The sequence below is a fragment of the Saccoglossus kowalevskii genome, chromosome 1 (assembly GCF_978046115.1).
Source record: "Saccoglossus kowalevskii chromosome 1, keSacKowa6.1, whole genome shotgun sequence".
NCBI lineage: Eukaryota > Metazoa > Hemichordata > Enteropneusta > Harrimaniidae > Saccoglossus > Saccoglossus kowalevskii.
The window spans coordinates 22,907,646-22,931,072 of NC_140641.1; the positions used below are offsets into that span (position 1 = coordinate 22,907,646).

The 23,427-nt window shown below is 38.3% G+C and overlaps 1 protein-coding gene across 1 annotated transcript; it reads left to right on the plus strand.

Annotated features, from left to right (window-relative positions):
* LOC100368720 (uncharacterized) lies at positions 1-22,395 on the plus strand. Its single transcript, XM_002733440.3, has 44 exons — positions 1-52; positions 149-260; positions 719-809; positions 1,081-1,503; positions 1,941-1,985; positions 2,097-2,335; positions 2,480-2,772; positions 3,001-3,287; positions 3,437-3,633; positions 4,183-4,363; positions 4,904-5,155; positions 5,374-5,619; positions 6,131-6,367; positions 6,941-7,189; positions 7,629-7,865; positions 8,599-8,838; positions 9,209-9,445; positions 9,665-9,907; positions 10,199-10,441; positions 11,035-11,277; positions 11,434-11,676; positions 11,805-12,047; positions 12,604-12,840; positions 12,933-13,178; positions 13,375-13,614; positions 14,104-14,349; positions 14,890-15,126; positions 15,260-15,499; positions 15,624-15,866; positions 15,985-16,224; positions 16,318-16,566; positions 16,688-16,927; positions 17,086-17,328; positions 17,590-17,835; positions 18,692-18,918; positions 19,056-19,324; positions 19,440-19,723; positions 19,865-20,052; positions 20,319-20,487; positions 20,658-20,669; positions 20,844-21,074; positions 21,616-21,937; positions 22,055-22,139; positions 22,276-22,395. Exons 2-43 carry the CDS (start codon positions 162-164, stop codon positions 22,134-22,136), a joined length of 9,459 nt encoding a protein of 3,152 aa, XP_002733486.2. The 5' UTR covers positions 1-52; positions 149-161; the 3' UTR covers positions 22,137-22,139; positions 22,276-22,395.
* Positions 22,396-23,427: the final 1,032 nt, after the last annotated feature.

Genomic DNA, 23,427 nt, shown 5'->3' on the forward strand with positions numbered 1-23,427 from the left:
TACGAGGAAAGACTGTGCACAGAACCGACCAGAGACAAAGGTAGCAGAACAGGTAACATCGATTCGCAAAGAAATCCTTTGAACACGTTAATTTTCGTTTAGTTGTTAGTTTGTACTTAAATAGCGATAATTTTATATTTTCTTGAAGCATATATTACAGCATGGCGACGGGAAGGCTTCCTGTCTGTGTACTACTGCTGATACTATCCCTGTGTGTTGTCAATATAGAGTCATGGCTATTTGAACAGCGATCCCGTCAGGTAAGCAGTCCAATAACTATAGCAACATGTTTTTGTTTTTTTCAATTTATTTTTCCGAAAATAGCAATCCATGTTATGATGCGTTATGCTCCATGTAGTTGGAACTGAAAAATAATTGTCATATTTTATTCAAGTTAGTTAACAAATATTGAATCTGCACAGTTGTAAATAGATGATCATGGTAAATTTAAATTGTAGCTTAGTTTCTACAACATCGCGGATGTAATTAGGTGTGACAGGTAACTTCCGATGTAGCGTATGCTCGTCGAATTTGACGAACGCCATCATCACGTCAACGAATTTTGAATCAGCCACCTTGATATGAATTGCTTGCGTGTGTGTGTGTGACATTGTCATATCAGAATCGATTGACACATCAAAGCAAACACTTTTTAGCATTTTAACTACAATATCGTGACTGGTGTTTATTCCTACCCGAGATTATATTTTCGTTACAGGTCGTTGATAATATCCGAAATTATGTGAACAAGATAATGTATGGCAAAGACACACACGTAATTGAAGAAACTATACACTCTAGGGGGAAACGTGAGTTGCACATAATATAATTCTAATAATCTGAGTTTTATTTTGTTAATGGAAATGGAATTAGTATGACAAATTGGAATAACAGTTTCAACAAAACCACAATAATATATGCCCTATCGCAAACGATATTATTATTACCTAATTTCGGGAACTGATCTCACTGCATAACCAACTTTATTAGTGAAATTTACACATTGCGTGAGAGGGTAGCTCAATATCAACAGTGCGATGATGCCTTTTTAAACACTGATCCAATTATTGTACGTTATAGGAGCTCCGAAATGTGCACTCACTGATATAGTCTATCAAGACAACTGCTACAGATTGGTCGCAAGTGTTTCTGTTGACTTCGACGATGCTATCGCGGGATGTGCAGCAATAACAACTGGTGACTTCCAGCTTGCAAGCGTCTTGACTTCTGATGAGCTAGACCATCTACGAAATAACTTGCCAGATGGAGACTTTTGGGTAGGTGCAGATGGCAGGGCAGGGAGTGTTCCAGGTCAGGTGCAAACCAATTGGGCGTGGGTAAATGGTGATTCTTGGCCGGCAGACGCTCTAACCTGGCTTTGGTCTCCGGGTAGACCCGAAGTCGGGAGTGGTAACGATTTCTGCGGATTTCTGAAAAAGAAAAATAATTACAACCTGGAGGACACACCCTGCTCAGATGAACGTGGTTATATATGTAAAGGCGGTAAGTATACTATATATGTTCACTTGTGTGTAACATTATTTTAACACATAATTCATATGACGGTGCATATAATACACAGCTTTAATATTTAAGTTTGAAATACAACTGTTCATATGGTACGGTAAACGACACGATATTCACGTGGAGCGTCATTATTTGATGCGTACTCGAACAGTGTGAAAATCAATTCAAATCAAATCAGTTACTTATAGGATGCTATTACCCTAACTCATAATAATGCTAAATAAGATTATTTTGAACATATCATATTTCCGAGAAGATTAATAATTCTAACGATCATATAAAAACATCAACGGCCGCAACTGCTAATGTGCACCTTCTGGTGCGATTTGACTTCATGGAAAATTAGCTCATAGCGAATTTTCACTGACTTTTTAGCAGGTTATTAGATACACATTTATAAATTATTTTTTCAGAAAATCATGCTGTGCAGCCACCAACAGGTCCTTCCGATTTTGGAGGTAATACATCTAGTTATTTTTAACTCGTTAACTAATTACTGTTTTAAAACATTTTATCTTGAATAAATAATGCGATGTTTGTACATAATTTTAATTTCTTTTGTTTCAAAGATTGCGTTTGCAGCGGTTGGGGAGAACCTCACTATACCACATTTGATGGTCATCATTTCGACTTCCAAGGACAGTGCAGTTACACAATGGTTATAGACCAAAGCGTAGGCGGGCCAGAGTTTGAGATCGAGGCAGTTAATCGGCCTACGGTACCAGGGGCACTTGTCACGTTAATCGATCACATAATAGTTCGGGTAGATGGTCACGTGATAGAGTTGCATCCTGGAGAACAAGTTAAGGTAATCAAACATATGATATATGCATAACTATATACATATATTAGAGTAAATTTTACATCATGTTTACTCTCAATTAACATCACATTTCGCCATAAGACGTTCCACTATCTTTAGATACTAAATCGCAGTTTCTCTTCTGTTTAGGTTGACGACACACTTGTTACATTACCTTATTTTGCATTATCGCCCATAAGTATCATTCTTTCCGGTAAATTTCTATACTTGACGTATCCGGGAAAGTTTTGGGTTTCATTCTGGGCCGAGATAGGCGATGTGACTAGCTCTGCGCTATTCGGAGTTCACGATGACTACCAGGGACTCACGGGAGGTTTATGTGGCAGCTGTGATTCAAACGTCAACAATGACTTACTCAAACCTGACGGGCAGCTAGCAGCTACCGACTTGGAGTTCGGAGATAGTTGGAAGACTCAGACAAGGTAGGTGCATTCAATCTAACTATTTTGTTTGCTTTTTTACGTTGTCACAATCACAGTAATATAAAAGGGTTGACCATTACAAATTCGGAGAGCGTAGAAAATTGGGACAAATTATGTTTTCTTTCTTTCACTAAGTTTCGAGATTGAATTTTCAAGGTGAAAATTTTTTGGGCTCAATACCAAATGCGATTTTGACCACAATATATTGCATTGTTCTCGCACGTACAGTATTGACGAAGAGTGCCCGGATACAGAACCACCAATAGATTGCGAACCTGACGAAATAGCTCGTATCTCTGACATCGGGCTCTGCGGTATGATAACTGACCCTAATGGAGTGTTCGCACCATGTCACTCGGTCGACGCTACGTCGGTGGATTTTTATTTTGACGCGTGTGTATTTGATTTGTGCTTCGCTGGTGATGACCTGCTATGCGACGCACTGACTGCCTATTTTGACTTCTGTCTAATGCATAATATCCAGCTGCAGCCTTTCAGAACCGCCACGTTCTGTCGTGAGTAGATTATGTTATGTTAACACAACTGCGTTGTCTTACTAGTAATTTACGATTCGCAACCGGATTACTTACACAACATTTTGTAATGTAATTACAAACAACTTTTTTGACAACTAACACACATTTAAAATTGTTTTTTCCCTTAGCTCTTCCTTGTCCACCAAACAGCGCTTACAACCCATGCATGACACCATGTCCAGAAACTTGTTTATTTGCCGAAAGCTGCGCTGGCGAGCCCTGCGTTGAAGGATGTGAATGTGATAATGGGTACGTTTTGAGCGGAAATATATGTTTATTAGAGACAAATTGTGGATGCTTTGATTCTGACGATCTTTATCACCAGGTAAGTCAGTAAGAGGCCATAGGTCTCAAGGTACAGTGTATTTCTTAATACAGTCCCTCCATGTAGTTTGGTATTACTCTAGAATGGTATGCATTATATACGAGGTTTGAAAGTACATTTGCAGACGTCCTCTACAAAACATACTATACACAAAAGGCTGAACAATATGTGAAACATTTAGATGATAAGATCACATACGTGTTTCAAATTTATATATGAATAGACGTATAGTACGCTCATACATAAAACAAAACTCAATATAGATAACTTTATGTGCATGCAGCGTATGTCCCTTTAACGATGTATATGGTTAACACAGACCGTTTCTTTGGTCGCTCTCACAAAAAATATACAGATATGTACACTTTTCATATTTTTACAAGCTTAAATACCTGTATTTAGTTTTTGCTGCTAAATCTTTATCAAATAAGTGTGTATGTAATATCGAAAACCGATACTAAAATTACTAAGATTTAATGTGTAGTTTCTCTTTTACGCTACTGTATGAGTCTAAAATTATAAATATGTTGGTATCCCATACACATATAGCCGGGAGAAGAATGGATCACCGCAGACTGCTCCGAGTTGTGTACTTGCACTGAGAACGATCAATATTCCTGTGTTGCATTTGGCTGTGTCGGAATCCGAGAAATCTGTGACGTTCAAGACGGAGTGCGGGGATGTTATTGCGAGGAAGGATATGAACGCGATGTGAATGGCGATTGTAAAGGTTAGTTCAGCGCGCTGTTTCAAACCGTCACAATCGTTCGATAGGGGTACCATCATGCGACGTACTAGTATATAACGCGTTTAATACATTGATTAAAAGGGCGGCAGTCGTCGCGTCCTGTTCGATATGGGACTCATAGCGACGTATACAACGCATGTAGATTGTTTATTTACATGCAATTCGAACACGCGCTGCGCGACGACCAGCGCGCTTTAAAAAAATACGAACGGCACTGCGTGGCGGCTGTGTGTGCTAAATCGTAACATGGAGGTAATCTTTTTTACCTCTATGATCGTAACGTGTGTTTCAAAATCAATTATTTTGTTTGGATTGCTTTCAAATTTCTTTAAACGAATGTTGATACATTGAATTGCAATTGCATTTTCATATTTTAATACTCCCTCCAAATTATTGCTGCAGTTCATCGCATTTATTAATAAATATTCGTATCTTATGGGAAAGATTGACATACCGTGCATACTCAACAAGTGGGTATATTCCTAGATACTACACAATCTGATATTTGTATTTTATTCACAGACGCGGAAAACCCCGTTATAACATGCAATGCACCGGACGCGAACTCCATAGTTGATTGTGACAACGATGGTTTCGAACCTGTCACATTTGATGTAACAGCCACCGACAACATTGCCATTCTATCTATAGTATGCACTCCCGACGACTCGGCACCTTTTTCTGTTGCCGGATCCCCTCACTCTGTAACATGCGTCGCAACCGATACCTCAGGAAATACTGACGAGTGTACGTTTGACGTTGTCGTCAACGCAGGTAACGTTTTTCAAGTTTGTTTTTGCCTACTCTGTTTTTTGCGTATAAACTTAATATTCTAAATAATGTAAAGATGTATTGCTTCATCATACTTAGTTTCATTGCATTTTAACCCTATAGTTTTTGATAAATCCCGGTCACATGACGTTTCGCATTTTGATAGTTACGGTGTCATTCACGATCACCTTATGCCTACGTGTTCATTTCGTTCGCTTTAGATGAGATTGATCCTGTGTTCGACACGACTTTGGCCGACACGACGATTCCGGGCGGCGATTGCGGGCCAGGTACATATACTTATGACACTCCGACTGTGAGCGACAACTGTCCAAACAGCCAAGTGTCATGTTCACCAACTTCACCAAGTGACTTCGGTTGTGGACCACATACAATAACTTGCACCGCAACAGATGCCTCGGGAAATGTTGCGACAGACGAATCTGTCGTTACAGTGGAATGCACTGGTAAGTGTTTCACTCTTTCATATGTTTCGGAAGTCATTTTGTTTTGTTTATTGTTGATGTTTTGAAATATATATATATATTGTGTGTTACCATGGATGTCATGCAACAGCCTTGAAGAAATTTGGCATGTGCTAGAAACTTTTTTTTTTAATTTGTCTTAAAATATACATTATTTTAAAAGTGGGATAAATACTATTACTACATAAACGCTGCGTGACTTTTAGTATCGGGTATCAGTACCAGACCAGTGGAAATGTTTTCGAGAGATGTTTCTGGAAACGCACGTTTTCGTCCGACTTTGTTATTATTGTGGATTCCAAAAATAACTTAATTGTTTGATGTTTAATGAAATGTGTTATGCCTGACTCAGTTTAGAGCCATACTGAAAAATCTTAGATAACTAAGGAAACCTCGTTCTTCTTGAACATAGATTATGTTCTCACTTACTCTCAACTAAAGAATAAGCAGCAATGTTCGTTTATTTATTTCGCTTTTTATGTACATATTCCAGATTCAGAGGGTCCAACTATTGAGCTGACTGTGAATGAAGTGTGTGGGTGTGATGATGGCGACCCAGTAACTTTCACAGCCACGGCATCCGATAACTGCGACGGCGCTGGTGTGCCTGTTACATGTACACCCAGTTCTGGTGGTTCTTTCAATTGTGGCCCGAATACAGTCTCTTGTACAGCAACGGATGGTTCTGGTAATCCGACAACACAAGATTTCACAGTCAACCTCGAGTGCGGTGAGTACATAGGACTGAATCATAAATAAAGCGTGCGTTAAATGAGGGGACGCGCTATCGAGGAGTACTTAGATGATTCACCACATTATACGGAGCAATAACAATTCGTCATTTTCTCTTTTAATTTTTTTGGTCTTAATTTTGGTTTTATTTTAAATTTCAAATGTAACCGGCAAGGCTCATGAAAACGAAATAAGTGTACTCTGGTTTTATGTTTTTTTCCATTTTGCATCGATCGAATATTATACATCAAGGTATAATTGTTAATTTGCGGTAAATCATAGCAAAATTCGGTCAATTACATGCGGAATCATCTTAAACATGTATACCATGTTTTCATTCATATTGAGGATCGACAAGGGGTATTTTCGTAAGCTGTAATCAATTATTTTTATTTTCGTAATAATGTAATTTAAATAAATAAAAAAAACTTTCATTTTATTTCCTGTAAAAACGTAAAATGCATTGTTTATTTCCTGTAACATGTACCAGCTCCCCCTCCCCTCCCCCATATTGCATTCTGTTTTGTCCTTTAAACACATTAAGTGAAATGAACATTACATTTGTTTACAGATATCACCCCTCCAGTTGTGATTCCACCTACGGATAAGGAAGTCGTAAACTGTGACGTCAGTTCGACGACTGTCGTTGATTATATTATCGACGCTAGCGACGATTGTTCTTCAACCTTGACCTATGATTGCGGTTCCTTTAATTCCGGTGCAGACTTTCCATGTGGCTCAACATTGGTAACATGCATCGTGTCGGACGAATGTGGAAACGAGGCTACCCCGGTGACGTTTAACGTTGTTGTAATATGTGGTATGATGATATGTTCTATATTTTATTAGTTTTAAAATTTGATTCAAGAAGAAATATTCACACAAAAATGTTCTGGCGGGAAACCAGTTATTGGCCTTATGCATGACCCCTAAAGGTCCCACATCCTGGAACTTTCAGGGGATATGGTTGTTCCATCACAGCAAGAATTTTCAATAATATACATCAATGTTTACAATGTTTAACTCTTTTTGAATTTTAAATATATCTGTTTGCATTTTTGTGAGATAATAATAATTAAATTTGAATTGACAGTGAAGTTTTACCTCCAGAAAGTACCAGGATGTGTGACCTTATGGAGGTCATGCATATATGGCCCAATTGCATGAGCACGATAGCTGTTACCGTAACCGTTATATTTAGTGTTATTGTGTGATATACGATATTGGTTGTAATCCAAGTCACTATTATTCAATCCTAGATACCGAGATCCCAATTTTTCCGGACAGGCCCCATATAAAAACATGGACTTGCGATTCCGAGATAATAGTTGACTTTGATATACCAGAAGCCTCAGATGACTCTGGATATGTGACTATTACATGTGACCATCAACCAGGTGAATTGTATGGATGTGGAAACACGCGGGTACGATGTACTGCAACAGACGTGTGTGGAAAAATAAAAAAGCAAGACTGGCTTGTCTCAGTGCAATGCGGTAAGTTGCCATTTGATTAAAGTGATACATGTATTTCAGTTTTAAGACATTCTCGTCGGATTAAAACATGATGTTGTGTTGTGTGCGAAATGTTGAAACTTGAGTGTGCTAACATATAGTACCATTGCGGTGTCATTTATTTGTGTGTTTCATAGTTGGTTACTGGTGCACGATATTCTGTTTTTCATTTGTTTCTACCCGATTTTCAGATACACTTGAAATTCACCGATTTTCTTCAAAGTTGGAACACAGATCGAAGGGTTTTGTTTTTTGTTTCGATGACTTCTGACCAACTGGCGGCCATTTTCGTTCAATAAATGAAATGAAATTTAAGTCGTTTTCGGGCATGATTTTGGCTGATTATATTCAAACTTTATATAAACTGCGAATATGTATTGGTGTACATCAGTTGGTTTATTAATTTTTTTATTAAAAAATGACCGACTGACATCCCTCTTGGGTTTACTTGCATGTGCCCTTAACAAATTCAAAGACTTGCCGACATGCATGTATTTTCGTTTATTTTCTTTTTTTTCTCAATTTCTCAATTTCTCAAGCTGTAAAACAGGTAAAGGGATATCTGACTTGGAAACGAAGTCTGACTTTTGAAAAAAAACGCAAACAAACGACTACTTGTAATGCGATGAGTGTAGTATAGTGTTTTTGTTTCAAACCAAAGTCCAAAACATATTAAAACGCTAACTACTAGTATTCATCTCTCAATAATAATTAGCTCCCAAAATAGTTGGAAAAGGAAGACCGAAAAGGGATACTTGTGCAGCTGATGGAATGATAGTGGACCTTACTGGTTATAACGCTCAAAATGAGGCTGGTGACCCAATTGATTACACCTGTGATATTCCACTTCTGGGCCAGTTCTTCCCATGCGGTGTCACGCGTATCACTTGTATAACTGAAGTAGGCCTATGCGGGCGTACTGGAACTAAACGCATCGATTTGGAGGTCACGTGCGGCAAGTATTGATACACTGCTTTGTAGTGTTATTCTTACAATGTTAAAAATGCAATACAGATAACTTTGAATATGTTTAAATATTTTGTTTTCAAATAATTTATGATGATATTTCATCGAATGAATACTGCTTTATTGCTGCCAAAACAACTTTTGTTTTTTCCTTATTTACGACAAATCATTTTCTTTTGTTATTTAATCTGATTTGAGCCATATATTTTCATTCGAACGTAACGCTACTTTCAAGTGGTACACATCCAATCTTGGCGACATGGATTTCAGTACTCTCTCTTCACGGAACAAAATGACGCATGCGCAGCGAGACTGATATTACCTGTATTACTGACTTTCGTGGTGTGTATTTTTAACAGATCCCGACCCACCGGTTATCACATATTCCGACATTTCAACACTCAGTTGCAATGGAATTGACGCAGTTGTACCGACGTTAGTGACAGCCATTGACGCGAATGATGGTGCCGTAACACCAATCTGTACACCGTCTGAAGGTACTTCTTTCACGTGTGGAGATACACCAGTTCAGTGTACGGCGACCGATGAATGTGGCAATGAAGCGGTGGTGGATTTGACAGTTACCGTTATTTGTGGTAAGTGCATGTTTGTGTTTTCAAAATAAACGTAAATTTCACCTTATACAATTATAAAATGAAATCATTTTACAAAACAATATCGGACACATTTCTGTTCCAGTGCACATTCTACTTTTTTAAAACGTCAAGCTCCCTTATGTGGACTATGATTTGTAAGCAGTGTACACATTATGTCTTTTTTATTGGGCTCTGATTTATTTAAACTTTCTTATATAGATTCATCACAGGGTCCACAGGTTATTGTACCTGAGGATATCAGTAAAGACACATGTTCACCAACCGGAGATTATGTAGATTTTACCGTATCGGCTACACACGAATCCGATTTCCCGTTATCAGTCAGCTGCGATGCTGATGTGGAAACATTGTTTCCCTGTGGGCAAACCACCGTGACTTGCGAGGCCACCGATGAGTGTGGGGTGACTGGTTACAACTCGTTTGTCGTGACGATCACGTGCGGTAAGAATTGTGTGTATGGAGTTTTTGTGATATGCTACAGCACCTATCAAAGAACCGTACAGGCATTGTTGTTTTTTATATGAAATATGTATATATGTAAAATTACGATTGAAAATAACGCGGGTAAGAAGGGTATTCTACGGCAAATTTTATACATTTCTGTAAGAACACCGAACAACGAGATTAGTTTGATTCAATACATGACCCAACTTTGGAGGAATCAGTTTTCAATGCAATGGTGTAACGAACACAACACGTAACTTGTGCTCATACTGCTTTCGTGTTTTGCAGATACGACGTATCCAGTATTCACAAAATGTAACCCCGAGGTGTTCGCCCAGGATCTTGACAGAAATGACGAAGAGGAAGTTGCGTATGCACCGGAGGCCGAAGACGAGTGCGGCATATTTTTATACGAATGCACTCCACCAAGCCCTAGCATATTCCCATGCGGAACTCACGATGTGAGCTGTACAGCCACTGATCCATTTGGAAACTCTGATACTTGTTTCTTCACCGTCACCGTGACATGTGGTATGTTCGCCGTTGCTGGGTGCCTGTCGTTTTATATCTCTTCTCATACTGGTTTATCCTAAATAGTTTTGCATGAAGAAAGGCATTGTCCACACACACGTCGCTATGAGAACTTGACCATGATGATGTTTTTCGCAGTTATAAAATAATCTACACGTATATTTAACCTTACCCTGTAATAATCACTGTTAAGTAACTACCCTCCCTGTATTTCAAGTTTTACCTATAAAATAATTAACCACCCTGGTATTATTCATCTGTTAAAATAATACGCATCCTGTATTATTAACTTATTACGCCATTATTTGTTACACTTTGTTAAAGCGGGAGGGTCGTCACCTGCGCACACGTGAGAATTGAGTCCCAAGCGACGATAACAACACACGTTAAAAACGCAAAGGCTCATGACTGGTAAACAATGACACGTTATGGCCATCTGACGCATGCGCAGGTGACGACTCCCCCGCTTTAAATAATAATTACTTACACTGTTTTATTTACCGGTTAAATGGTAACCCCCTCCTCAACCTATATTATTTACCTGTTTTAGTTAATGTCATGCATGGTTCATCAATATTGTTCTTTGTTGTCAGACCCGGATGCTCCAGTAATAATCTGCAACGACGTGGATGCCGTTGACTGTGATCTCGATGGTGAATTTGTCGACTATGACGTCACTGCAGAGAGTGCTTTGGGAGTACCATTAACACCAGTATGTACCCCTCCAGAAGACACAACCGTATTCCTCGTTGGGCCACCCACCTTGGTGTCTTGTTCCGCTACCGATGATAATGGGAAAATATCCAAATGTAACTTTTTTGTTGACGTTCAGACAGGTAAATATCAGTACATTTTGTACTTATAATGTCGTCTACTTCAAAACCTCTCTCAGGGGGCGACACCAACCAAATAGGTTTGTTTAGTGTTCTGTAGCAATATGGTCAATATTCACAATCACTAAATAAATAAATATTTTTCACGCACGTTTACAGATAATGTAGACCCCGAATTCACAGAGCCACTAACGGTACAGGCTGCTTCGTCAGATACTTGTGCCGGGGCTATAGTAACTTACACATTACCGTCTGCGAGCGATGACTGTGGAACACCGACTGTAGAATGTGGACCAGTCTCTGGGTCACTTCTTCCATGTGGTGGAACAACGATCACCTGTATTGCAACAGATATAAACGACAATACGAACATATTGGAGGGTCTAGCCGGCGTAAACTGCAGTATGTACTTCAAATATATATATAGTATATTCTTGTTAAATCTAGGCTGTTTAAAGTGTCTATACGTTGTAATAACATCGTGATATTAGCCGTAATTTTTCTTATTTATATATTTGGCTTTGCTCCAGATGTTCCAGGGCCAGATATCCAATGTCCGGCAAATATCATAGTGACAGATGAAGATAAGGACCTCGCCGAAACTGTGGAATTCGAGGCAGTTGCAACTGGGACATGTAGTACTCCAACAATTTCATGTACATACGAAAGTCCAAATGACTTTTCATGCGGGCCTACGGTCGTCACATGTACAGCTACTGATGAAGTGGCTGCGCTTTCAGCAGAGTGCTCTTTCAGCGTGTTCGTTATTTGCGGTAGGAAATATTAAATATTCCCACACAGCGAATGTCAACGATCAACGATGCATTGTAATAGGCTAATCTCCTCGACCAATCAGAATGCTTTACCGACAGTATTATATGATTATATCACTCTTGCCTGATTATTTATCTATAGCTCCATACCTTTTTTTTCATGCATATTAGTAACGCCAACTGTTTTATTCTCATACATATGTACATTTGTAAATCGAAAAGTGTTTTTTTCATATGTATTTTTGAAAAAAGTCTGTTTCGAGGTTTTTAATTGTTGAACTATTGCTTTATTCTAGTTGTGCTGATTTTAGGTTGCTATGTCAACATTGATTCAACATCAAATAATGACGTCGATCTGGTGTCAGCAAATCAACGTTGATTCTATGTTGGGTAGTTGGTTTGTATGTGGTTGTTCGACGTCATAGTGTGATTTCAACCAGTATCTAACCTAGATCCAACCATGGAGCTCATGATCCAATGTACACACTAGGAATAAGTTTTAGCGGTTCTAAAATACGGAGTAATATGTAATGATTGTTCTGTTTTATTACCACAGACAATGGTCCGCCGATATTGTCATGTCCACCAATCAGCGTCATAGCCTGCGATCAAGAAGGAGTACCCGTTGCCTACAGTGTTGAAGCATTCGATGATGATGGATCCACTCTTGACTACACCTGCGATATTGCAGATGGCTCCGTGTTTCTTCCCGGGGCATACGTTGTAACTTGCTCAACAACCGATCCCGCTGGTAACAGTGCAGCTTGCAATTTCACAGTTGATATCATCCCAGGTGTGATATTTTTGTTTGCTGGTTTTACAATTCAATCAATCATTTGATTATGTAAGAATATTTAAACGTCAAACAAATTAATCTTTTAACAGATAATCAGCCCCCAGTGTTCATCAATGTTCTTAACATAACCAGTGATGTGTCTCCGACGTGCGAAGATAAAGCAGTCACGTACGATATCCCGACTGCGATAGACAACTGTGGGGCAGTCACTGTCGATTGTAACCCGGCGTCTGGAAGTGCATTCTCGTGTGGTGACACATTGATAACGTGTACTGCAACCGACACGCAGAGCAATGAACTAACCATCAGCGGTGTAGTCAACCTCGTATGTCCAGGTAAACCGTGTTCTTGGACACACTGATTTATATATTTAATTTAATACTACTAAATATGATTTTAAGATAGATAAGAATGACATAGGTAAGTTATATCTCGTAACTAAGTCTCCTAACATCAAACTATTACAAATCCAGTATGCTTACAAGGTGTATCAATTATAGTACCAATACGTGTGTATATTTCATTTACCAGATACCCTCCCTCCCGTGCTGACATGCAATTCAACTGTGATAGTCTATGATGAGGATGATGATGGCATCGAACTAGTTACCTACTTTGCATCTGCCACCGATAATTGTGGAGAGGCCACAGTCACTTGCGTGAGAGAGAATCCAGATGAGTTTAGTTGCGGATCGACAATTGTCGCGTGCACTGCAGTTGATTTGGCAGGTTTTACAGTTAGCTGTGACATTGAAGTCATTGTGGTTTGCGGTGAGTATTGAGTTTATCCACACCAGGCTATATAAAATTGTTATGAACAGAATGCTAAAACCAGTAATATATGGATGAGTTTGAATACTTCTCTATTAGTATTTCAGTAGTGGTTCTTACAAAAATAGGGAGTTTCACTAGGACATTTAATGAACGAGCATTTTGCGATTTGTTTTATACCCTCCAAGGAAAGATTATCTTAACGTGCGATGTTTCTTTCCGACGATACAAATATATATTAACTCTTCTGCAAATGTCATACAGTTCTGAACACAAACACTTCAGTTTGGGTTTGCTTCATTTTCTACCAACTGAATTTCATAGTACCTAAAACTATGCATTAGAATGTTAAACAATTCGAAATGTTTAGGTATTAAATAATTTCACGTGATAAACGTGTGTGTGAAACTGCGTTACGTGTATCCCCTATGTAGTCACGTGTCATGATCGTTGACTTATCTGCGTTATCGTTTTCTTGAACACATACAGATACCACTCGTCCAAACATTACATGTGATCATATACTAACTGTTGACTGCGACAAAGATGGCAATGAGGTGATACAATACGATGTATCGGGTGTGGATGATGACGGAACGCCCATAACACCTGTGTGTAATCCACCGAGTGGATCCGTTTTCACCGTGGCTGAATCGCCAAAGGAAGTCATCTGCACAGTAACTGATGATTCAGACAACGAACAAACATGTAGATTTAATGTCGAAGTGGTGCCAGGTATGTACGAAATGATTTATAGATACTAGAATGGAAAATGTGTGTTGGTAGATAATTCATTAACTCCGATCAGGAAGAATAATACGTGGACTAAACTCAAACGAGTATGATAAAATCTTTATTGTGTCACTGTTATATTTATATTTATAGTGTTTATTGGACGATACCAGCTAATGAAACCCCTTTTCTAATAAGTGACGACGCGTGACGTTGATAGGTGTAAACAATGTCGTTCAAATATACCCTGTCGCGCTAGTCCTTGTAAGCATTTATAATATTATAACAAATCTCTATACAACCGTATCATTGACAGACATTCACATTTTACCATACATAATTTATGGTTGACGGTATAGTGTTGATTGAATCATAACATTAAATAATAATGCTTGCCTTTCATTATAGAAAAAAAATATTTGCTTGCTGGTCAAGACATCTGTCGAGCAATAGTGTCTTCTGTATTAAGTGTTTGGCCGTAAGTCGTCTTAGATTCGATGTGTGTCTCTCAGCTCCGTCCTTTAAATGTGTTGTTTTTTTCAGATGCATTCGATCCATTTATCGTTGTTGAAGACTATGAAACTGATACGACTCAATGTGGAGGGATTGAAGTAGACTACCCTATTCCAGTTGTAGAAGATACCTGTGAATCTACCGTTGTATGTGTTCCCGAAACTGGCAGCCATTTTGATTGCGGGTCGACAACAGTCACGTGCACAGCTACTGACAATAATGATAATGTCGACATAAAATATTTCGAAGTTCTCGTTAATTGTTTGGGTAATGATTATTTTTAACACATTGAATTAGTCATTTCGACTTAACGCTGCAAATCTCATACTAGTGATATGTATAATAAACCAAGCCAACTAATATGTAATTTTAATTTATTTTGTTTTCATTTATTTTCAAGGTGACGATGCACCAGTGATAACTGGTGTAGGAGATATTACAGAAGATATATGCATTGGGAGCAGTTTTGATGTGAATTTTGATGTCACCGCCATGGACGACTGTGATGGAGCTCTTACACCGACGTGCAATCCTCCGTCAGGCCATTCCTTTACTTGTCAATCAACTGAAGTAACCTGTTCTGTAACCGACAGTGCTGGAAATGTTGCCTCCATTGACTTCCTAGTTACAATAAATTGCGGTAAGTTTGCGTTTTACCTGAGTTTGTTAGCAATGTTCGCTTTCTAGTATATATTGAATGTCATTGTGCATGTATAACCAATGTATTAAGCAGATTTTTTTTTTTTTTTTTTTTTGATTTTTAGATGAGGAACCTCCCACATTCTCTCCCGTGCAAGATGTCATTGTTGACCCAGCACACTGTAGTGGCTCGTATGGTCCATTTGACGAGGTAGAGGCATTTGATAACTGTGAAGTAGATACATTTTCATGCAGTCACCAGCCAAGCGACCTTTTTACTTGTGGCACAACTACCGTTAGCTGTTTTGCCAACGATGTTTCTGGAAACTCCGCGGTGGTCTCATTTGATGTAACACTAGTTTGTGACGGTGAGATATTGTTTGTTCTGTACATCAATTGCCCTAAATAATGTTAAATTGTACAGTTCGATCAATCGAATGAGTGAGTGTGTATGTGAATGAATGAATCATATTCTTGTATTTGCAGACAGTGAACCCCCAACAGTTAATGTTCCCGAAGACATTACTAAAGAGAGTTGTACTTCAACCGGTCTTTCAGTCGACTTCTCTGCATCGGCTATTGATGATTGTGATGGGGACGTCCCACTGCAGTGTACTAAGGACCCAGGAGACCACTTCGACTGTGGTTTAACCACTGTCGTGTGTACTGCCGTAGATAGTTCAGGAAACTCGTACTCACAAAGCTTTATTGTAACCGTTATATGTGGTGAGTTCATATTATCATTATTACAGAAAAATCGTTAAGAGGTGTGTGTATCCATTAGATCCCTCTCACTATTGTCTGCCTTTATTATTTCAGACCAAGGGCCTCCAGTTCTTGGACCCTGCTCCGGTGACATCGTAACTCCAAGAGACTGTGAAGGCGATGGTGAGACCGCCAACTTTGAGATTCCCACGGCCACCGATGGTTGTGATGTCACAGTAACTTGCGATTATGAACCAAATGAGTATAAATTCCCATGCGGGGCACCAACAACTGTCACGTGCACAGCTCTAGATGAAGCCGGCACGATAAGTTCGTGCACATTTACCGTCACTGTTCCTTGTGGTAAGAAGTTGAAATGCACGCAATGATAACTTGTCTTTGATAAAGATAACTTATTTCGTAATTCAAAACATAGTACCATCTGTGAATCATTATTTCACATGTATATGTCTTTTATTTTTAGATAACACCGATCCAGATATACTTTGTCCAGATGATGTCATCGTCATTGATTGTGAGTCTGATGGACAGGATGTATGCTGGCAGTCTCCAGTAGTGAGCGACGACTGTGGTGTTGACAAAATTGAGTATAGTGAAGATATATACAGCCCACTACTTCCAGGAGAATATACAGTGGTGGCAACAGTTTACGATCTTAGCGGTAACTCTGACAGCTGCACATTTACTGTGTCCGTAGCTGAAGGTAATTTTATCACAGTAAATATATATCTGTGTGTATTATGATAAGAAGGAAAGACATGGCAGGCATGTGAACTATGTGGGCTATGTGAATGATATGATGAAGTCTATATTTTCTATCGTGATTCCGATTTCTAATGATACACTTTGTTTCAATTTTAGACACTGAACCACCCATGATGGACTGCATACCAGGTATAACTCTTACTGACTGCGAACAAGATGGCGAAATTGCTACATGGGATATACCTGAAGCATCAGACAACTGCGGCGAAGTGACTGTCTCCTGCTCACAATCATCCGGCCTCACTGTTTATTGTGATAATCCAGTAGATGTAGAATGTACTGCGACAGATGCTGCTGGACTCACATCCACTCAAACGTTCACTATAAATGTAATCTGCGGTGGGTATCACATAACATATCCATATCTTTGTATGAACCAGCGACAAACTCTTTATTAAAGCTGTTTACAGACAGAAAAAATGCAAGCAGTTATATGCACCACTTTATATCATGGATGTCCCATGTCATCTCTCGCAATTTGAGTCACAGTACTGCATGCTTACAATTGAACAGAAATAACCTCACGCCAATTAAAAGTTGGCATAGTAACCTGTGCTATTACATGTGTAGGAATAATACCCCCCCCCCCTTTTTTTACAGATACAAATCCACCAGTATTTGATACCGGGTGTGACGACTGCGTAATTGTCGATGCGGGCACGGATTTTGAAACATCCGTAGATTTTGTCAAACCAACAGCACATGACCGGGAATGCAGCGCAACGGTAACCTGTACCTATGAGCCAGGTGACGTATTCCCCTGTGGTTCGACAGAAGTCACGTGCACAGCCGAAGATGAAAGTGGTAATAGCGTGTCGTGCTCCTTCTCTGTGTTAGTTATATGCGGTATGTAACTATCAACCATTCTCGTGTAATGTTCAGAGACTAATAGCTTATTCATTTTATTTTCTTCCAAATAGGCATGTATTATGATGTATATGACGAACATGAGAATGTACATTGGCATCAGATATATAGTAGCGGTACCACAAATTACGATTACCAGCAGTAGACCATCTTTGATCCAATCATAAAACGAATCATGCACATGTGTCCCAACATGTCAGGTGGCCATCTTTAATCAAATCATGACATATGTGCTAAATATCAATAAAAATAGTAAATAGGTGAAAGAGATTGAGTAGGTCTGATTAAGAAACAAACTGACATGGATATGTATGCCAAAATGTATGTGCCATTTATAAATGAAAACGTTGGGATTATGGTAAGATGACCAAAAATTAAATATGACCGCCAGTCAGCCATCTTTGATCCGATTGTAAATTGGTATGGACATTAATTCTAACATTTATAATGTATGTACCAAATTTGAATGAAAAGGCATGTGCACTACATTCTCAAAAAAAACAAGATGGCTGCCTGTCGACCATCTTTGATCCGATCACGAAACGATTCGTCATCCACAGGGATCTTAATATGTGTAATGTATGTACCAATTTTGAACCTAAAATGGCTGCTAGTCGACCATCTTGGGTTGAATTACTAAACCATTGCATGCGTATATGTCCCACATAAAGTACTAGGCCCATGAAACAAATGAACGGATTCGGTTTAGCTTTCGGCTTTGAAGTGTGACGACAGACGGATAGTTGGGGACTGAAGTCTCCATTTCGAACTCGTTTCGACCGGGGCGAATAATGTTGATTTAATATATTATTAAATTATTCGTACTATATTTTAGAATGTGTCTGCCAGGCTACCGGTGATCCGCATCACAACACTTTCGATGGAAAAGCTTTTAACTTTCAAGGTACATGTACATATACACTAGTCGAATACTTACAAGGGTTCCGCATCGATGCCAGATATGCATTACGAAATGCAAGACGTCGAGTGTCTGTTGTGAGAAGTGTTACCATTTATTTGCCTGGACATGTCATTGTTATGTTAGGAAACAGACAAATAACGGTAAGACAATAATAACATGATGTCAATGATTGCTACTCGTTTCTTCATCACCCGATTTCAACATCGACTTGTTGCCGATAACAATATGTGGAACTGTGGAGCATCGCATTAAAAGTTTGTGAATATTCCTTTTGTAGATTGATGGGGAGTCAGTATCTCGACCATACTCACTTGGGCACTGCTCCATTGATAGAGCTGGTGTTTTCACATGCCCGGGTTTGTTCTGGGTGAGATACAGGGGCATTAACGCTTTCATCGGAATAGACTATTCGCTTAAGGGTACTACTAGAGGATTATGTGGCGACTGCGATGGCGATATAACCAATGATTTCCGTATGCCAAATGGTGTAATTACTACTAACAGAGTGGAGTTCGGTAACAGCTGGAAGTCAGAGTATGACGACGCGTGAGTGGATATTTGTATTATTATACATATTATATATATTATTATAAGTCTGTATTATTAGTTCGCACTATTCTTTGTGATGTTGCTGATGATAATGATTGTTATTTTTTACTAGATGCCCCGATGAGGTAGATGATGCCGATTGTCCGGATACAGGCGACGACCTAGTCTTGCACCAGGCTAAATGCGATTTCTTGATCGATCCCAATGGCGTGTTTAGTGAATGTATTCCGGTTATAGACCCGTCATTTTATTTCGATTCATGTTGGTATGACGTGTGCATAACCGAGGACGACAATATAATTTGTGATTACCTTCAGCTATACTACGAAGACTGTCGAGACTCTGGTATCGATGTCGACATTTCCGAATTCAGAGATATGTCAACCGGTTTATGTCGTAAGTTAATATACAATTTCGAAATGTACATTAATACCTATATACAATATAAATCTTAGTGACGTCTTAACATCTTTTTTGGGGGTGCTAATAAAAAATCTTAACCTGCATTTTATTAAATCTTTTTTTTTTTGCACGTAGCTTTGACATGTCCAGCTAACAGCCATTACAGTACTTGTGTATGTGAACAGTCGTGCGGAAGTTTTGAGTATTGTATACCTGCGTATTGCATAGACGGTTGCCAATGTGATGATGGATACGTACGAGAGGGCCCTGACTGCATACCTGAGACTGAATGTGGATGTACAGTACTTGGGGAATACCACCCAGTAAGTGCATACGTTTCTGTAACAAATTTGCGTGGAAGAGAAGGGGAAAACAACAAGGTTCTCAAATCTTGCATGGTCTTGAATTCACAAAATATTTTCTTATCGTTTTAATCATTCTCATGGGTTCATTTTTGTGAATACTCAAATCTCATCTGTGATACTGTGGGGATTGTATAAATAAGTCTAACAAAATAAAAAACAGACAATGTACGTTATAATGCTAAACCGATAAGGTCACAAATTAGATTTTTTGTTTCTCACAATAGCTTGGCGACACATGGACCAACGACGACTGTTCAGTTGTTTGTGTTTGTCGCGAAGATGGCGTTGAGTGCCTATTCAATGAATGTGAGGAACTGGAATTTTGCGGTGTTGATGAGGGTCAACTGGGATGCCATTGTAGATATGGTCTTGATGAGAACGGCGAATGCAAGGGTAAGATGATTTGTCGAATGGCATGTTCAAATTATTTAATTATAGCTATAGGTAATGTATTATGTATAATTGGTGATCGCTATTAAATCGTTCATTTTGATTGTTTTAATATATTGATAATTTATCATTAATAATCTGTTTTTCCTTTCTTTCAAATCTCTGTATATCAGAGCCATGCGACGGTAAGTGGCTTTCCTGTTATTTTATGGACACAAAATAATGATATACATAAACCATTAAGTTGTTTTACATAAATTTGTCTACAATCATTTACACAACAATATCACGTCTTCGAATTGTCACTAGGTTTTAATTACTACAGCACGTGCCTGTTGTTGTTTTTTTTTTTTTTACAGAGTTGCCACCGGATATAACGTGTCCATATGATATGATAGAAATTGATTTTGATAATGATGGCACTGCGACTGTTACTGTTATATTGCCTACCGCCACCGATGAAAACGATGTATTAGTAACATGTGACATTATGGGCACTGTTGAGTTAGATGTTGGAGTTACAACTATCACCTGTGTCGCCGTTGACTCTTATCTCAACAGCGCGGCATGTAGCTATACTGTCAAAGTTGGTGAGCAAAAATACGTAATTCATTTCTTTCTTCGTTTTATTTTTGCTGACAATTTTACTATATATACTAAGGTATAGATGCATGTTCGTGGGATTGATTGAACAGTTCTCGTATCACATGATAATGATTAAATCGTGTTTAAAATGTCCCACTGGTATAGAGATCCACAATAGCAACAATGTCAATCCAATACCGAGTAAATAAAAAAAGGCTACAACAGTTAGAGCTGCGAGTGTCCACAAATCCATGCCTTGAATAATCTTAGAAAATATTCTTTTATTAAAATTGTGAAATATCGGCTTTTGTGACATCGGAATTGTGTCGTTGCAATAACAAAATTATAATTGTTATAATTGGCATACAATCATAAATCTTGCATCTTTAATACAATTATATATTCTTCATTTTTTCTATCATATCATTCCTCGCAAATGTCTAGACATCAATTTCTTTTACTTGTTACCCACTCGCTTGAAAACTATGATTAATATATCCACTGTCTAATTACTTATCCTAACATTATTGCTCTTCTTTTTTTCAGTGAAGGGAATACATGAGGTGCAATTACCATGTACCAAATATCTGTTCTACTTAAAGAATAAGTCTCAACACTTTGCCAAACATTTCTGTGAATCGGAGATGTCTCATCTTGCGACGATCCCTAACAGAGCAGTCAACAATCTTTTGGTGGACTACATTGAATCAGACAGCAGTCGTCGAGATTTCTGCTACTGGTTTGGCGCTGTTAATGTTGACGATGACGAATACTGGACGTACACTCACGAGGACAGATCAGTTTGTTACAACAATTGGGGACCTGGTCAACCGAACCAATACAATGAACGAGACTGCGGACTCTTCTGGTAAATTATTATTTCTTCGTGTATGATTGATTGTTTTTTGCTATTTAAAATAATAATAAATATTCTATATGTGTAGGTTGCCATCTAATAATATTATTCAATTTGTCTTTTATTTAGGTCTGGTACTTCGAGTGAGATGCGAATGTGGAAGACCCAGAAATGTGCGTATGAAAACGCGTTTATCTGTGAAAAACCATGACGGGTGAGATTTATTTTCAATCTAATGATTTGTTCTTAAATTGTCTACAACTATTCCAAATCTCAATATGGGTTTATTTATCTATTTCTTGAACACGGCTCCCCACAACTTACTGTTTCCCCTATGTTTCTTATTACAGGTGACATGGAAGAAGCTTTTTGAAATTGTAGACAGTGTACACAGAATTAATCGTATAGAATACTACTGAGTTGTAATTTTTTTTTTAGAATTAGATTAAACTGATTTTGAAACCTGAGAATTCTATCTACTGTTTCATTTTGCGAATTTGTAGTTATGTTAATGCGTGGAACATATATGATGTGGGGCATACTAATCAGATTATGTAATCGCTGTCAATGATGACAAAGTTCCCGCCAAATAATAATATATTTATCAACACATAATGTAGCACTCACCAGAATTAACGCCTAATCAAGATTCTACAAAATTAATCTAACAATTAAATTTATGTTGGCAACTACATACCAGAAATGCAATATACGCCCTCTCATATATACTAGTAGTTTCTAATCCTGCCACTTTTGATGTGACTAGAAACACGTTATCTGCATAGGGAACTTCCAAGAAAATCTTTATCAGTAATAGACAGATAGATGCGGTGGGATTGCAGACTTATTAAGCATTGCTGCACAGTAATATTGGAGGATCTTGGTTAAAGGCAGATACAAACATATTCATTTTGCCACCCCCCCTGCATATCCCAGGTAACACCGAAACCAAATCTAAACAGCTCCGTTACAGTATATGCCCAGCACGTGTAACTCTTTTTCTGCCATTTCAAATTGGTAATTATAATATACAACATTTAATATACGACGTCTTGTCAAGATCCAACTAACAATACGAAACATCCTTGGGGTTCTACCAAATTGACCAAGTGCAGTGGTGTTACAGGAATTATAACCAAAATTTAGTATATATTTTTCAAGAAGAGATACTAGTGTAGACTTTTCAACATGGAATCCGCAAATTTCACAACTATAATTCATTATTGGTACGATTTTGACGTCAAAAATCTTCAGAGCAATGTTAATTTTATATTCTTAAAATCTTTTTTTTTTTGCACTATGCATCACTTCACTCACACCACTTGTCAGAGCATGCAGAGCGCGTGTCAACAAACCCGATAATGAAAATGTTATACCTAAATAATTAAAATATGAGACGACTTCTACCCTTACCCCGTCAATATACCAATATACCAATCTATTTCTAAACACTATAATTTCAGACTCGTTGGCATTGACTTGAAGCTTTTATTTTTGACAGT

Excerpts from the sequence above, each read along its gene's own strand:
- LOC100368720 (XM_002733440.3), top strand. The coding sequence starts at position 162 with ATGGCGACGGGAAGGCTTCCTGTCTGTGTACTACTGCTGATACTATCC. Across the intron at positions 1,504-1,940 it reads TGGTTATATATGTAAAGGCG|AAAATCATGCTGTGCAGCCA; the intron begins GTAAGTATACTA and ends TTATTTTTTCAG. Across the intron at positions 1,986-2,096 it reads AGGTCCTTCCGATTTTGGAG|ATTGCGTTTGCAGCGGTTGG; the intron begins GTAATACATCTA and ends TTTGTTTCAAAG.